Raw genomic sequence first — 18,854 nt, forward strand, 5'->3', positions numbered from 1 at the left:
TCCTTATCCAAAAATTCGTTTTTTTCTAAACTTGAAAATCAAAACAAAAATTTCAAAACAAATAAATACTCAAGATTTTCGCTCGAGCAAGGAGAATTTAGGTATATTTATGTAAAATAATGTATATGTAATAAAATTAACAAACTAAAAAGTACGCTTATGAAACAATGTCAAACAATTTGTTAAAATATCATAAATAAAAGTAATAACAACAAAGTTCGAAATTAAAAAAGTTCTAAAACAAAATAATTTATATAAAAAAAAAAAAAAAAAAAAAAAAAAAGTGGTAAGGATTGTTTAGATACAACCACACAAACCGCGTCACGCCAATGGTCACAAAATCAAACGTGTTGTGGCAATTCTTCTCCTACCATGAGTCTGTATAAAGCTATGGGCATAGTCTTCATGCTTATCTATTAAAAAAATGTAGAATATGAATTTCAAGCAAATATGTAGGTTATGAATCTTAGAAAAATAATAATTTATGAGATAAGGAATATTAAAAACCTATAATTACTACTGATCCAAGAGCATCATTCTGACCTATTCATAGTCTAAAATACCGCCTTACACGCGATACTCACGAAAAATAACATGCTCAAAACTATAAAATCTAAAATAAGATCTTCAAACTTACCGATCCGATCGTATGAGCAAGTATATCAATAATATATTGGTGGGATTTTGCGACAACACTATCACCGTTTATCTCTATTATACGATGACCAACACGTACTCCTGCTCTCTCAGCTATACCACCACGTAACATGCTGCAAATCTATAATAGATAGAGAAATAAATTAAAAAGAGAAAAATGTTAACATAAAAAATACATGAATGAAAAAATATATTAAAAAAATAAATAAATAAAGATTTAAATTGTTTGGGATTAATAAGATTATTTGAGAAAAAGAAATTTAAAACAATTCAAAAAGAATTACTCAAATATAAATATTTAAAGCTGTTTATATAAAGTAGATAATGATAATATTAGTAGTAATAGTAATAATAATAATAATAATAATAATAATAATAATAATAATAATAATAATAATAATAATAATAATAATAATAATAATAATAATAATAATAATAATAATAACAATAATAACAATAATAATAATAGTAATAATAATAATAATCAATAGCAATAATAATAGTAATAATAAATAAGTAGTACTAAACTCCAAATTTTTAATTACATTATTCAAAAGCAAATATTTAATTTGGTGTAATATTGAGATTAACTTAATATTTTACCGTGCCATCCTGAACGCTGAATCCTAACTGATATTTTACATCAGGTCTTAGCAATACAACATCTACTACTGTAGGACATGTTACAACCCGAAATGATACTCGGTTGGCAGCTCGACAATTCTAAAATGTAATTAGTTAATTATGTGAACTAAATTAAGTAATTACAATTTTAATATAACTAAGTATATCTTTAACTTTTAGGTTAAAGATGACATCTTTTGACAGGCAGATTCTGTTTTATTACTTTTATCAATATTATTTTTATGTTATTTAAATTCGTTTAAATGATGCAAACATCAAATAGATAAGATCTGATAAAATCTTAAGAGTGCATATTGCATTACTGCACATCACATGAACCACAATAAAAGTAAACAGATTATAGAACTTAAATAATTAAAAGTTTTTGTTTTTATGTTCTAATTTTCAGGAGAAATATATAACTTGTCATATAGAATGGAGAAAATCCTTGTCTTATCCTTGATTTTTTTTTTTATGTTTTATGCCATGCTCTATGATCTAAAATGATGAAATAATGACATGATTTAAACTAAGCATCTGGATTTTGTTTTTCTGTTAATAAAAAATAACAACAAATAAAGTATGAACTTCTATATCAGTGTTTTAAAATAAATAAATCAAACTTCAATAATTTACATATTTAGAAATACAAAGTTATAAAGTTCCTTAAAGAAATTTACATTAACAATATCACATTTCAACCCTTTACTTTCATTTCAACTCTTGACATTCACCTATCCATAGAATAAGAACTAATTCAAAACAAAATTGTATTTTGCTTCATTTATTATTGGTTAACTAAACATATTTTTTCATACAAAAACAAGCACAATAGAGTATGAGTAACTTTTTCAAACAATTGCACAGTTATTACTCTTGTAAAAGTAAAAGGTTTCTCTCCTCCTCTTAGTTTATTATATTTAGCTAAAAACATTAATATGGTACAGGTTCATAAATCAAATACAACACAAAAAAAACTTTGAATAATTGAAAAAAGCATGCTAAAAGCACTTTACACATGTGTATAAAAAGTCAAGGAGCTTCAAAAAAGCTTTATGGATTTTACAAAAGCCACCATGCTAGATTGTTTTGATGGGATATGGCAACAAGTTGGAATGGAAAACTGAACTCATGTATAAATTTAAGAAGTTTAGGACAGTCTAATGAATGGAAAAAAATGCCAAATGGAATAAAGTCAGAATGAAAAAACAACAAGTGGAATAAAGTCAGAATAGAAAATAGTCAGAATGAAAAATAGTCAGTGTGGAAATAAGTCAGAGAAATGTCAAGATGGAAAAATAAATTCTGTTTATAGCAATTTGAAAAATCAGGTTTAAAAAAAATTGGTCTTTTTGTTCTGACAATTTTCTATTCTGACAGGTTAAAGCAATCTTGTTTTGGTTACTATTACAATCAAATGCAATACAGCTAGTGACTATTTTTTAAAACTAACACTACTTATGACATAAGAAACAATATATTTTAAAACATACAAAAAAACATGAAACTTCCTTTAAATTTCTTTTGATAAAAAAATTATTTTAAAAATTCTGTGCAGAGATATTGTGAATGTGCACACATGAAATACAAAACTGTGAGGAAAGGTTTTAAACTTGAAAAATCACCAAGCTTTCTTGCATAAAAAATATGGTACAAGTTTCTTGTTTTTAAAGAATAGTTGTTTAGGAGTACTTGCCTAACTATGACGAAAATGTGACATTGGTACTTACCCCTAGCATTGACCCTATGATATATACCAATATATATGCTGTAAATGTCATAAAAGAATAAAATTTAAAAATCCATACCTTTAATTTAAAAATAGATACCTTTAAAATTGCAGTACATTCTGATAAAGGCAGCCCTACTAAACTTATTCCATCACAAGCTAGTATATGATCACCAACAGATATCTTCTGACACTGAGCAGTAGCTGAGTAATTTGCTATATGTGCAACAAAGACTGTTGGTAACATGGATCCCCATCCTGATTCTAACAGCATTATACCAAGGGGGTCACCTCTTTTTTTAACTACTACTACCTATCAAGAAGAAGAAGCCAACCATTTTAATTACAACACAATTTTTGAAAAATTATTTTTTCACAGGATAATTACATTTCATAGGATAACCATTAAAACCTAATGTCATACTTTTGAGTTAGTAATGATTTAAACAAAACTTTATGGTTAAGGTTTGATGAATTAGGGTGTTAAGAAATGCTTCAAAACTTTTATAATTACTTCTCTTCCAGAAAAAAAACTTTTTACCTCCCTAACAGCAGATTCATCTGTAAGATTTTCAAGATCACGACCAATAATTATTTGTGACTCTAGTACATGAGAGTATTCTGCTTCCTCAACGAGCTCATGCGCAATCCCATTACTTTTTAAAAACTGTCTGTATGCAACATTGAATGCTTGGCCAATTGCTTTTGCAATAGAAGATGTCTTGATAGTTAATAAAAAAATTTAAGTGAAGAAGAGTAACAAAGATTATTAAAAACCTAATTGAAGAAAAAAATTGATTTATTTTTAGATTTGAACTTTTATTTAAATGATTGGGAGTTTAAAAAAGTTTGAACATTATTCGTTTGAAAAAAATGTTTAACTTAAACAAACAGACTTTGACTTTCCATTCAAATAATTAGCCATTGTAATCTATTACTTGAAATTAATTTTTCATGTTTTGATGCAGCCTATCCATCAAGCAAACTTTCTTAAAGATTGAAAGTGCTGCTCTAAAAAACAGAATCTTTGATCAACAAAAAGGATACAAATTCCTATACTTTTCCTGAACACTTTGTTCTCAACCACATCAAAGTTGATATCTTTGAATTGTATAAATCAGACCACATGGTTTTGGATAGAAAATATTCACTGTAAACAAAACTTTCAGCAACATTTTTTTAAAAATGATACTGTTTGCTGTTTTTTTGACAAAACCTTAGTTGTTATTTGTAGCTATGAAGCATGTTGAGATAACACTATTTATAGTATTTGTTATAAAAGACCGGAAACTTTTTAAAACTCTCAACATTAGTATTTTGAGTTGATTTTTTTATTTTGTCAATAAAATTTATTTTTTGTTCAAATCGTTTTCCTAATTTCAAAATATGAAAAAAAATTCTTACATCCTCTACTCCCTCAAACACATGACATATATTCTTTGAAGATTTTTTTTCACGATCACCAACTAAATTTCCTAGGGAGAACGGTTGACCCTCTTCAAAGTTGATATCTGTAGAATTTTCACTGGTCAGTCGACGAGCCATCAAGACTAAAATTTTCCCCATATCACAAATAAAACAAACTGTTCGTAATGCATGGTCCATCATAACATCTTCAAACTAAAAGTAATATACATTTAGAAAAACCAATCATTAAAACCAACTTTTTTTTTAGATTCCAAAATGTAATCAATAAAGCGGAATTAAAGTGTGTGTATTAGCATAACAGTTATTTTTAACAAAAAATATATTACTATATACCTTTGTATCTTTATTAATAACTTTAATTCTTTCTAAAGAAATGCACATATCAACATTTGTACTGACTTCATCTTCGCCATCCTGGGCCTAGAAGAATTAAAAAAAAAAAATCATAAAATCAGATAAGTGATGAGACAATATATCATAAAATTGTGAATTGTAAACAGTTTTGGTATAAGTGATTCTCAATAAATAAGTAAAGCTTTTAGTCAGAAATGAAGACATTTTTAAAATATATTTTTAGAAAAAAGTAAAATGCTTGAACCTATACAAATTCTTCTTTTTAAAGAACAAATCTTTTTATTAAAAAAAATTATTTACAGTATTTACCATTACAATTAAAATTCTTTCTGAAAACTGATTGAAGATTCATTAAAAAAGATTCTTTAACTTTATTTTGTTTATAAATTTTTTACAAGGAATGTTAAATTTTCGTATGTAAACTATTCCCATTTGAAGAGGTAGATTTTTTGCTCATGACATTTTAAAACAAGTTTTTTTAAAAATTTCATGGGCACTTTTGAGCTTTTTTCTAATGCAACTATTTGTCATTGATACCATTCACCAGTTACAATTTCCAAAGTAACATTTTGCTAACGATTTGCAAGAAAACTTTTTTAGGTTATAAATAAGTAAAAACATAAAGTAAAGTATGTTAACTTCTGTTTATTAGGAAAGTTAAAACAACAAATGTATTTATAAATATATACAACTGCAAGTAACTAACAGAATAGAAAATGCACAGAGAAAACTTACTAATGCAAGAATAGAATAGAAAAGTTAAAGTGTACCATGAAAGAGCCTAAAGTTGGAAGATGTTGTGGGGTAATCTTAACTATGGATAAAAGTGTAGAACTGTTAAGAGATTTTTTTAAACTGTGAAGAGAAAGTCCTAAAAAATCAAAACTTTTGCAAAGACAACAGGAACCATCATACACAATATACCAAAATCCATAAAATCCATTTTGATAAAAGCCAAATCTTAAAGTTTCTAGAAGAACTGTTTCAATCAGTTTTGGATTCTAGCACAAACATTTGCTTTACAAAAATTAACAAGGCTCACAGTTTAACTGCTGTTCAAAAAGATAAATAAATTAAATTTGTAAAAGATGATTAGAAAAGGGAATGCTAACCTATTTTCCTAGTGATTAAACAAAAAGATTCAACAAATGTGAAACAGATTTTTTTTATGCGTGATTATATAAATATGACACCTAAATTCTGAATTTTCTTTATCTTTTATGTTTAATAAAATAATTCAAAATTACTATGAACAAATTTATCAGTTCACATTATTATTTAAATATTCCTAATAATTTTGTAAAACATTAACAATTTAATCAAAATGTGCTGCTGAAGAAGCAATTTTAAATATACAAAGTTGATGCCTTCTGTAACTTAAAAAATTAAGAGATTTTTAAATTTTTTTTTTAGATTTTGTTGTTTTTACAAACTACAATAAAGAATTTCAGATAGCATCAATCTTTTATCTATAAAAAGTTCACTATCCAAAACACCAATATTCAATTTACAAAAATAATTTAAACTATAATAAGAAGAATAAATTAAAAAATACTTTAATTCTTTTGTATGCATCTTGTGCTTGTTGCAGTCTTGTTTCTTTGGTAACAGGATGCTGTGTAATAATTTGACAAGACCCTAAATACTGTATTTAAAAAAAAATACTGTATTTAAAAAAAAATTTAATGAAACTGTTATGAACTTAGATAAAATTTAAACATTTTAAACTTTACTCAAATCCAAGACAAAAAAGTTTTAGGTTTCAAAAGGCTATAGGAATTCTACATAAATCTTAAAAAAATTCTATAGAATTTTTAATAAACTTTTTGTCCTGAGAATATAAAAGTAAGAAAAAAAATTAATTTTATTTTTCGGGCACAAAAAAATTTTATTCCTAAAAATTGGGACTCTTTTTATCACAAATTTTATATATGGATGATGTAATAAAACAATTTATATTAGTGATTTCTTATATACCTTTTCATATTTATGACAAGGAAAAAGTAACAGTAAAAATTATCAGTTAAAATTGTGAGGAGCTTTTTGCAGCATAATAATATGAAATGATGGATTCATTTATCTACATTATAGCTCAAAACAGTACAAGAAATGAGAAGGAAAAACCAATTAACATAATTTTTAACTAAAAAGAAGCAATATAACCTTAAGTCTGTATCGATAGCCTGACGTAAGCTCATCTATGCTTAGAGGACCTTCAATACCTAAATGTTTATTAAAATTTGACTCAAAGTTAAAATTCTAATAAGAAGTTTTGTTTTATTTTTTAGATAATTTAAAGCAACATACTTGGTAGACTGTCTTCCATTTCATCTCGAGGATCCTTAAAAAATATACAGATTTGTATTTATATGTATGTTGGTGCGTAATGAAATTAACATACCCACACATGCATAAATATATTACATTATCTAAAGATCTGGATAAAATTTAAGTAAAACTAGAATAAAATTACTCAAAAGAAAATTTAACTTAGACTTATATTTAAGAATTGAACATTAGAATAACAATTTTTTTATATCAATATTACAATTACTAGATTAGCATATGAATTAGTAAGTTAGTACCTGTTGGCTTGTAATTTGTTGATAGCGATTACCAGATTTAACATTAGTTTTAATGCAAGAATTGTCTCTTTCAATTTTCTTCTGTAGAAAAATAGCTTGCAGTTAGGTTAATGACTTTTATAATTCAATTTAAGGCCTGGCTGTTTCACAAAATAAATTTTATGCAAACTTCCATATGTATCAAAATAGAGCTGGGTTATTCCATATGAAATCACCTAGTTTTTCAAAAGTGCCCCAGGGTACCACCCCCAATTTACTTCAAATTTTGACCACCCACAGCTTTTGTGGAAAAAACACAATCCTCAAAATTTCAGCTTAATTCACCAAACCGTTCAAAAGTTATAATTGAATCAATATAGACCGAAACCAGCAAAATTTAAGTATCTGGAGCTTATCGTAAATTTTTTTGATTTTTGACAGATTATAACTTTTTAAATAAAATAGATGATCACTTGAAATTTTCTATGGTAATAGTTTATCACCCAAATTATCTATTTTTGCAGGTGTTTTGGACTGGTTTTAAACAATTTTTGAGTTCTTGTACCTCAAAGTTGCTAATTAACTCAATATTAGACAAAGTTTTGGAAACTTTAATGCGCTACAGTTCAATACCAACAGACAAGCTGTGCCAATATTTTGTCATTTTTGTGTACTTAGAGTAACCACTTGCAGAAAAATTTAAAATTATGTGTTGAAATTTGTTTTAGCACTTGCAGCAGCCTGTTAAAATATCACTTTTTTCAAAAAATACGATAAATTACATTTACTTCATAGGCATAGAAAGTAGCGTAGACAGTTAAAATAAATTATGAAACTTTTTACTGGCGAGGTTCCATATATAGACAATCACCAAAAAAAATTTAAAGACCTATACTCTATCTTATGACATGATTGTAGCCCTATGACTTAGGTGTATAATTTTGATTTTTCCCTGAATAAATACGATCAGTTTTCCGTAAAATAACGTTATCAGTGTCTTAAATTGTTTGATATGATTTTTTAATATATATTTGTTTAATTTTATACATGTAATATAATTATAATGATATAATTTACTTCAAGAGTTTGTAGTAAAATCTAAATCTGCATAGTATTTTTTGGATTTTATTATTTTAGTTTTTATTACTGCAAGAACCAAAAACTAAAAAGTTTTGTGTATGCAGAAATAGTTATATGTATAAATAGTTTATTGGTTGCATTTTAGACAGTTTTAATCACATTTATACTTGAGAGTTCATTTTTACTGATTTTATTACTGGAAAAATATAACAAAGTTATAATTAATCCTCAATTTTAATATTTTTAGATTAGTTAAAAATGTCAGAGAAATGTTGTGTGGGAAGAGTTTTAAATGAACCTTGTGATAAAATGTCATATTGTAGAATAGTAGGAAGAATAGTACTAAAAGATACTGATATTGAAGTTTTAATTCAAAGGATAGGATACACTTTTGAACCAAATGAGGAGATGTGTTTTCATCATGAAAAAGCCTGTATTTCTAGATATGAAGCACTTCAAAAATACTGTTGTGATCCATTTAAAGTCCACAAGAAAAAAATTATCAAAGGATTGTGTAAAGTCAACATATCAATAGCAAATCAGCTTAGGATCAAACCTGGTCAAAAATTTGTACTAACTGTTTGAATGAATTCAAACTTGAAAAAATTACAGAAGTTAGTCAAGATGAAGCTGCTGAAGAAGATTTTAGTTGTTCAGACCTTGATAAGACAGTTCTTAATAAGAGTGTGTCTTTATTGGAAATATCTCCACTCAAAAATGTAAGTAGGTGCGACAAATTAGGATATGGAAGACAAAAGGTTAAAAAAATTGCAACAAGTATGACAAACCTAGTAGCGTCAGCATTGGATATAGACCCAAAAGATATAGAATTGGAAAAAGAGCTAAAATGTATAAAATGTAATGATTTAGACAAACTGTTAGATGCAATAAAAAACAAAATGAAAATAAGTTTGAAGGAAGAAAAAGTTCAACTACTAACACTAACTCCTGATAGTTGGTCAATTAAAAAAACTTGCAAAACATTTTCAGTTTCAGAACATCTTGCTAAGAAAGCTCGAAAGTTGAAAAATGAAAAAGGAATACTTGCTAAACCTGAGACTAAAATAGGACAGCCATTGGAAGATATTGTTAAACAAAAAGTTATTGAAATTTATGAATCTGAAGAGTTTACAAGACAATGTCCAGGAAAAAAAGACTTTGTTTCAGTGCGTATAAATAATGCAAAAGTTCATAAACAAAAACGCTTAATATTAGTTCGATTAAAAGAACTTTATCTTGAGTTTAAAAAGCTATACCCTGCACACAAAGTTGGATTCAGCAAGTTCTGCGAACTAAGGCCGAAGTGGTGCATCACAGTTGATAGTAGAAGAAGTCACTCAGCTTGCGTATCTTCTTATCATCAAAATGTTAAGTTGATGTGCGCTGCTTTACCTAAGGGCCATTTAACATATTACAAAGATTTGATGAAAGTATGTGTTTGTAATATAGATAGTCGAAGCTGCATGTTTCATCTATGTTCTAACTGCCCCGGTAAAGTAAATTTGAAGACTTACTTGGAAAATGTGTTTGAAAATAATTATTTTGATTTTGATGATCAGATCACATACAAACAATGGGTGTCAACTGATCGAACTGCACTTGTCACAGTCCAAACAAGCATTATTGAGTTTATTGAAACTCTAAGTGAAACTTTGTATGACCTTTGTCATCACCACTTTATCAAAGAAGCACAATCCTCCTACTTATCAGAGGCAAGAAAAACATTAGATCAACACACTTGTCTTATTCTTATGGATTTTGCAGAGAACTATAATTTTCTTGTGCAAGATGCTGTACAAGGGTTTTACTGGCAAGCCGATCAAGCTACCTTACATCCATTTGCTGTTTATTACAAAGATGAAAAAAATCAAATCAAATGCGAATGCTATTGTACAATATCTGACCATCTTCGCCATGACCAAACAACAGTTCATTGTTTTCTCACAAAGTTTATACCAATCATCAAAATCAAACTACCCACAATCAATAAAGTAAAATACTTCAGTGTAATATACTTAACAATCAATAAAGTAAAATACTTCAGTGTAATATACTAAAATACTTAACATATTTTACATTTCAAGTGATGATATCAATAACCATGAAACTTATTTTAACCTAAAGAAACGATATGAAGAGATGAGCACAATCCCAGGCACAAGGAGCGATACTGTCTTTGATACCCAATTGCTGAATAATATTAACTTGGCAAAAAAAAATCCTTCAAACTTTTAACCTGGTAAAAACATTGCATGTTTTTACGATGATGAATGGTACATAGGGCTTGTGCTTGAGATTTGTAATGAAAACCAAGATGTTAATGTAAAATTTATGCATAGAAACAAATTAAATTTAAAATGGACTAATGATGCATGATCAAGTCAGTGTTGGGTTCCATTTGACAAAGTAATATGTCAAATAAATGCTCCAGCTATTAAGGGTAGAAGTGCTCGTAACTACAAACTTGCTAATAATGATTATGACAGTATCATAAGTAATGTAAACCAGAGATAAATAAAATAGTGTACTTGTGTTTCATGTGTATATACACTTCTACTTTCAGCATTTTTGATTTTTTTTTTTTTTTGAAACTTAATATAACTTGTGCTATTAGGTATCCTTTTAAACTAAAAAAGCATTGCACTCAAAATGCTAAAATTATGTCATAAGATAGAGTATAGGTCTTTAAATTTTTTTTTGGTGATTGTCTATATATGGAACCTCGCCAGTAAAAAGTTTCATAATTTATTTTAACTGTCTACGCTACTTTCTATGCCTACAAAGTGAATGTAATTTATCGTATTTTTTGAAAAAAGTGATATTTTAACAGGCTGCTGCAAGTGCTAAAACAAATTTCAACACATAATTTTAAATTTTTCCACAAGTGGTTACTCTAAGTACACAAAAGTGACAAAATATTGGCACAGCTTGTCTGTTGGTATTGAACTGTAGCGCATTAAAGTTTCCAAAACTTTGTCTAATATTGAGTTAATTAGCAACTTTGAGGTACAAGAACTCAAAAATTGTTTAAAACCAGTCCAAAACACCTGCAAAAATAGATAATTTGGGTGATAAACTATTACCATAGAAAATTTCAAGTGATCATCTATTTTATTTAAAAAGTTATAATCTGTCAAAAATCAAAAAAATTTACGATAAGCTCCAGATACTTAAATTTCGCCGGTTTCGGTCTATATTAATTCAATTATAACTTTTGAACGGTTAGGTGAATTAAGCTGAAATTTTGAGGTTTGTATTTTTTTCATAAATACGGTGGTCAAAATTTGAAGCAAATTTGAGGTGGTACCCTGGGGACCATTAGGTGATTTGATATGGAATGACCCAGCTTAATTTATGTGTAAAATAGTAAATACAATGCAAATTTCGCTATTTCTTATATAAGTACTGGTATAATATATGATATTTATGGTAATAAAATGAAGTTATTCCATTGTTAATTATCATCTCAAAAAAGACTTTGTGCGCACACATGCGCATGTATGTGTATGAATGTGTGTGTGTTTATGTATGTGTGTGTGTATATTTAATTATTACAATTATCAAACTTATTTGTTTTTATGTTCAGTAGAACAAAATTTAAATAAACAATAAAAGCAATAAATTCAAGTTATTTTTACTTTTATATTTCATAATTACTTTAAAATTTTCTTATCTTATTATTAGTAAAGTGAGTTATCAACAAAATGTCAACACCATCTAAATATTCATTTGGAAAAACAATCAAATTTACATCAAAAGACTGAAAAAAATATCAACTTTGAAACCTTTGGCAACACAGACCTGTTAAAAACTTTGATCTGAAAAGTTAAATATTATGACCAATTATTTGCTTCATTAAATGCTTTACAAATAACTGGAAATTTTTTGGTTATTTTTTTATGAAAACCAGATACATCATAAGTTATTTCATTTTGAAATGCTTTAATAGTTTCCATCTTTTCTCACTATTAATTTTTTTCCAACTCATAGCACATTTCCTTCACCAACTTTAACATTAACTAGTAACATGTTCAATGGATTAATGACTTTCTTTTTATTCACATTTACAGAACTTTCAGCCTGGTGCATATAACCTATGGTTTCAATGCTGATATATTTCATTTGAATTAGTTCTATGACACACATCGAACTAAATGAATGAGTGTAAGAGGTTGTTAACATTTCTATTTAACACTTTCATTAGTCAATAAATTTATGACAAAATCAAAAAAGATAAATCAATAAAAATGCTTAAATTTACTCTCATTTTTATTTATTTATTACTCAACTGAAAGCAAACAAAGAATTTTTTTTTTTACTTTTTACAACTACAAAAATAAAATTTTTTTTTGTAGTTGTGAAAAACTAAACTTCAGTGGGAATGTTTTATTAATCAATAATAAAATTTTGGTTTTAACAAAGATAATTGTTAAACAAATCACAAAGAATACTGATTAAATAAAGTTTTTTAACACAAAAATTTTTATTCAAATGCCAACAGCTAGCAAGTTGAGCACTCTCATTGGGTAAGTCAACCCATGCTATCTCTGATTAGCAGTCACAATTGAGACTGTGGTGAAAGGTGTGTGTTTAACTCAAATAGGTCAGTATAATTAATATAACTAAATTTTATTTTATTTTGTTTTATGCTGTTTATTTTTAGATTTCAAAGCTTGTAACTACTCCTTCTTAATGTTTTATTTACATAAGAGTGTATTTTCTTTGTTTCAGATCATGTCTACTCCTGATATTTTTCCTTGTAAATGTTTAAACAACCTTGATTCCTTTTGTTACATATGTGGTAGGTTTCACTATTCCAAGTTAGAGGAAAAACATCAGTGGATTTTTGAAGTAAGCACTTTTTCTATATTTGAAAGTAAAACTTTGTACTCAGGACAAGCTGTGAGCCCTTCACAAAATGTGCAAGCAGTGTATTAAAAGTTTAAGAAAATGAACCTAAGAAGCACATAAAAAGTTGGTATTTGGTATCCCCATGGGTTGGCGAGAGCAAAAAGATCATTAGACAGACTGCTACTTTCATTTAGTGTAAACATCAGGATTTAACAAGAAAAGTAAAAGTAATCTGGAATATCCTAATCTACCATCAGCTAAAAGTCCAATACCTTATACAATCCAAATGAATAGCAAATGTTTACTAATAGCTCAAAGCAGAGCTTGAAGTGTCTACTTCTACACAATGACAATTTATTTTGGTGCAGTATCTGTTGGGCATTCTGTTATTCTTCATGAAAAACATGAAGATGTAAAGAGGGTTATTGAATAATTGCAATATGACAAACAGAATTGGATCATCTGTGTTACCCTTAAAATATTGTGCTCCCTTCTTGGTCAGCAACGTAGCAACACAAAATATCCCTGCTCTCTCTGTAAGTGAAGGTTATGAAATTTGAAGGTTATGAAAGAACAATATCAGGGTAGATGGGGTGTACATATGATAGCTGACTATTATAAAATAATCATGAAGTTGAACACCACAGAAAAATCAAATTTTTACCTGAACTTCCTGCTCACAGTTAAAATATTTTTTTAATTAGACATTCATCACATGATTGTCCACAAAATTTTCTATCAACCAAAAAATAAAGCACTTTTCATTTCTTTATCAGAAGGCATTGTTAAGTAACAACATACATGGAGTAATTTTTTTACAGCCAGGCCAACAAACTTCAAAACAAATCAAAAAGATAAAAAATGTTTTTAGTGTTTACTTTTGTGTTTTTTAATAAGTTAACATTTGTCCAAAAATCGAAGTTAAAAAAAATAATTAAAAAGAATTTCTATTACCTGAGAGTTATTTTTAATGGGTGAATGCTGATATGGATTGTGAGAGACACCACAATCAGGACATATATCTTCATCATCTTCTTCCTGTGAATGATACTCACCACAATCAGGACAAATTTGATGTAAACTATTCTCTAAATTTAGAATATGTGAATGTACAAGTCAGAATTGTCAATAAACTGAATTTTTATAAATAATATTGATCATGTTAAGGATATTAATGATAACAACTGTTATTGGTGGCTGATGAATATGATGACAATAGTTAGTTTCAAGATATTGTACACTAGATTTTTTGGCATGAACAAAAAATAGTAACAAATTAAGGATACTTACTTTCGTATAAAGCTTTTGCTAATCTTTCTGTATACTCATCATCATCTTCTGAACTGATATTTTCATTTCTAATACGTGATATCAGGTTTTGACCTCTCCTAGTTTTTAAATTCTGATTACTTTTGAATTGCATTGAATAATTTTGTTGAGTAGGAATATGTGATGAGAGATTAGAAGTTAGTCCATTTAATGCTATTTTCTTTTTTGTAGCAGTATTATTATGAGATGTGAAGTCAGGCATTGTGGTCATATGGTGACTTTGAACTAAAAAATGACACAAAATCAGCCAGAAAACTTACTTAACTGGTTAGTTATAATTATCACACATACTCTTTGATTTATGCATAAACTTCTCTAAAATTTTACAATCTGCAGTGTGTGTGTGTGTGTGTGTGTGTGTGTGTGTGTGTGTGTGTGTGTGTATATATGTGTGTGTGTGCGCGCGTGTATGTATATATGTCTAAACTGTGTGAGAACAATAGCATCTCTTACACTATAAAGAGTGTCCTAAGTTTAGAAAATCAACTTTAACTAAATTCTTGCATTAAAGACTTACAATTGAAACTAGGAACCTTCAAAATTTCTTTAGAGTCTACACCAGCCATTTTACACCGAAGTAACTCAACATGCTCGCTAATTAATTGGTGGATATCAGGATCATCTAAATAAATACGATGACGAGGTCGTTTTCTATTAGAGTGCTTAACTTGTTTATTGGAAGTTTTAGAAGAAGTGTTATTCAGGGAACTTTCATTCACATTTTTTTCTGAAAGAGGATCAAAAACTTCAAATGGCTTTGTAACTTCATCTTCTAGTATTGTTTTTGTATTATGTTTATCAGGAGTATGATCATGCTCAGATTGTATGTCAGATTTTGAAGTATTTAAATCTTCCATAGGTTTTACTTGAATAGCTTTACCAGGTCTCAGATTTTTTTCATTTGTTATGACTAATAACTTTTTATTAAACTCTGAAAGGCCTCCTTTAATTAAAGATCCTTCATCTTTAGATATTTGATTATTTACAGTACTTTCAGACCTAAAATCAATTAACTGATCTTCAGGCAACTTTGGAACAGTTTCATTACAGTCACTCTCATCATTATTTGAGCCTATGTATGTTTCTATATCCCCTGTGTATCCAACAATTTCACTATCGCTAACAGATTTAGAATCCCCATCATCAAAAGATGTAGATAAAAGAATTTGACCAGTTCCAATACTTTCAAAAATATCTAAAAATACAAATAACTACAGAAAATTTAAAATGCTTGCCTTATAAATTGAATAAATAAAAAGAAATGCATTTAAAGTATTGTTTTTTTAATACAAAATTATTTAATTTTGACCTAAGGGTATATGGCTTTACTAAATACATCCATATATCAGTCAAAAGACAACTCACAAATCTCTATGAATGTAAGGTTGTTGTTTTTTTTTTGTATATTTAAAGGAAATATAAAACTTGTAACTTTATATAAAAATTAGTTATTAGCAGTTCCAGCTTTTTTTTAAAAAAAATTCTGTATTGCAATTGCTATATTGCATCAATTTTTTTATTTTTTCTTATAATCATAATGAAAGATAGCTTTAAGGATGGATTTTTTCCTGAAGAGGTAGGTGAGAAAAACCAAAGACATTGATGATCATCTTGTCAGTGATATGGTACTGGAAACTACTTCATAGTGGGAGAAAAGCAATTCCAAATTCTTAAGCCCAGTTAACAATTCTGTATGAAGAATTAAAATTAAACGACCTGTTGTTCCTGGCTGTAAAAGACAGCAATAACAATCTAAGCTTATTTGTTCATAAGAAACTCATGAAAAAACTTTACAAACCTGAAAATGAAAACAAAATTTCAGTTATTTAATCTTAAAGAGACATGGTTGGAACTAAGGCAATCCTCTTGAAACAGCAAATTTATAGGAACAAATGAGTAAAGTGAAGTGAAAATTTTAGAAATAAACCAAAAAAGAGAACAAAACTATATATAAAACTCCACATAAAAACAGTTCTAACTGAAGACACAAATTTCAAAGGAATTACTGAGTAACAACTATGCTAAATTTATCACATTTACCATCATGTAAAAAGAGCCTATGAGAGATTTGGAAAAAAGTTGACCTTTAAGTTTGAAAAAGATATTAAATTTTTTTTTAGCTTTTAATGGTAGGAAGAATGATAAAGTGAGAAGAGGAAAAAAGCAAGTTTAACTTGGAGTTTAGAAAATTTTGAAAAAAACTTAGCTTCTTTCATTTTTTTGTGATATTTGTAAAAATTCTTTGATATTTAATGTTACTTAGATTGAAAAGTATGCATAATATTTAAACAGGGCTGACCTTAGGTAAGTCAGGCAAGGCAAACTTAGACAACCTTGTGATTTCTGGAAACCTGCAGTACTGATATTTCTGTACACAAAAGTAAAATAAAAAAAAAACCTACATGTGACAAACAAAAACTGTGACATATATAGTAAAAAACTAAATAATATAAGAAGAAACAACAACACCTGCATTAGTTTCAAATATCATTTATTTTGTATCTTCATAATAATAAAAAAGTAGTTTTTTCTACTGGTAAACAATTTTTAATTTTAAATAAATTATCAAAAAATAGTTTTAATCCTTAATATTCAACCTAATCATTTTAACACTTAATATACTAAACAATTTGCACTTAACTGTTACTTAAACACTTCACAGCTACAACTTGCTGCTATGTGATATGATAAAAATCTAACTACAAGTTTCTATTAGGCAATCTAAACTAGATTGCCTTATAGAAACTTGTTAAAGATGTTATTAAATCTAGTTTAGATTTAATAACAGCTTCAACAAATGAGAAGTTCTGCACTGATTCAAAAATTTAAAAACCATCTTAATTTAAGATTAATAAAAAAAAATATTTGAACACAGAAGTTTGTATTGTTTGTTACAGTTGGTAATTCCAATTCAAATCAATAAAACATTTTGGGAAACTAAACCAAGGTTATGAGAATTTTATCAATGTTTTTGGATTGGTTCTATTACAAGGAATGAACATGCAAATTTTTGCTTAATACATTGAATGGTTTGTGAGATATTAAAGTTTTAAATTTTGATCTAATTTCTCAAAGCATTATGTTTTATATTATTTTAACTCCTCTATAAGCTAATGTAAAAGTAGTATCAATCATAAAGTTATAAGTCTATGAATGTACAATTTTTTAAGGTGTGAAATCATACTTAAATAAAGAGCTTCAGGAACAAAGTTTCTCTCTCAAACTCACCTCAGCACAAAATCCATACCTAAATTTCACAAATAACACATACTTATCAGATATCTGATAAAAAGAAAGATTTTCTAAAATCTGTTTTGGAAAGATAATTTAGTAAAATTACAAACTTATTTCAAATATGTGAAATAGTGATTCAATTTGAAAGACAGAGTTACTGTGTTAAACTTTTTCTGTTTCAATAAATTATTGATTAGGGTAAAATTAGTAGTATTCACCCAAATGTACAAAACTTAGAAAGCTACAAGTATCGGGAAGATCATTGATTCTATCATCTCTTTCACAGTGTTCTTCACTCAACCATTACAAACATGAGCCAATGATATACTTAAAGTTAATCTGTTATTTACTAAACACTTTAACATATTTAAAATGGATATAAATAAGAATAAATTTTAGTTACCATTGCAGTCTAAATTTGTCATGCTATACAACAACACCATTCTTAATACGATTAAGGAAATAATTAATGATTAAAGGTCAAGCCTTAAATTTAAAAAAAAAAAATTAATTACAATATCATGAAAATATTTTTTGAGGATTGAATAGCTCACCTGTATATTCCTGATCACTTTCACTTCCAGAGGAAAGCAAGGCTTTATTGTCATAATCTGAAAACTTTGCAGCTCGCTTTTCAGTCATTTGAACAATGATACAACTGGTATTTCTTGCTTAGAAAGTAACTTAAACACTTGTATACACAAATATACTGTAGATAAAAGTAATATTTTAATAAAATCTTTACTAAAATATATATTAGCTTATAATACCACTATATAGTCATAACTAAGTATAACTATATAGTTATACCTTATAAAGTAGAATGTTAAGCAGGAAACATGCAAACAAATAAGGTAAATACAAGTTTATAACTTTATGTTCAAATGAAAGATCTAATATATATTTAGCTACAATCCAACATAAAGAGTCATTAAACAACAGTAAGTCATTAGAGATGAGACAGGTTGGAGTTACACAAAAGTTTTTTGTAACATAATTGTAAG

General features: G+C 27.4%; 1 protein-coding gene and 1 pseudogene across 2 annotated transcripts; one reads left to right on the forward strand and one right to left on the reverse strand.

Annotated features, from left to right (window-relative positions):
* Window positions 1-253: 253 nt before the first annotated feature.
* Window positions 254-18,604, reverse strand: LOC145187817 (amyloid-beta A4 precursor protein-binding family A member 2-like). 2 transcript variants are annotated; one of them, XM_090076658.1, is made up of 15 exons: window positions 18,405-18,604; window positions 15,134-15,811; window positions 14,578-14,841; window positions 14,242-14,375; window positions 7,378-7,458; window positions 7,100-7,133; window positions 6,956-7,014; window positions 6,348-6,437; window positions 4,772-4,858; window positions 4,415-4,630; window positions 3,552-3,731; window positions 3,111-3,323; window positions 1,261-1,380; window positions 638-778; window positions 254-413 (listed from the first exon to the last, which is right to left on the reverse strand). In XM_090076658.1, exons 1-15 carry the CDS (start codon window positions 18,490-18,492, stop codon window positions 342-344), a joined length of 2,457 nt encoding a protein of 818 aa, XP_089932784.1. In that variant the 5' UTR covers window positions 18,493-18,604; the 3' UTR covers window positions 254-341. The 2 variants fall into 2 exon arrangements, with proteins under 2 accessions (XP_089932784.1, XP_089932785.1); XM_090076659.1 differs by lacking the exon at window positions 7,378-7,458.
* LOC149893354 (uncharacterized) lies at window positions 8,650-10,493 on the forward strand (annotated as a pseudogene).
* Window positions 18,605-18,854: the final 250 nt, after the last annotated feature.

This window comes from Hydra viridissima, unplaced genomic scaffold (genome assembly GCF_058129835.1).
Source record: "Hydra viridissima isolate aposymbiotic clone 2 unplaced genomic scaffold, HvirCarnegie_v1 scaffold_1, whole genome shotgun sequence".
Lineage (NCBI taxonomy): Eukaryota > Metazoa > Cnidaria > Hydrozoa > Anthoathecata > Hydridae > Hydra > Hydra viridissima.

Bases quoted from the DNA above. Each gene is read 5' to 3' on its own strand.
- LOC145187817 (XM_090076658.1), bottom strand. From the start codon at position 18,492: ATGACTGAAAAGCGAGCTGCAAAGTTTTCAGATTATGACAATAAAGCC. The intron at 15,812-18,404 runs GTGAGCTATTCA...TTGTATTTTTAG, and splicing joins AAGTGATCAGGAATATACAG to ATATTTTTGAAAGTATTGGA. The intron at 7,015-7,099 runs GTATGTTGCTTT...ATAAACATTTAG, and splicing joins AATGGAAGACAGTCTACCAA to GTATTGAAGGTCCTCTAAGC.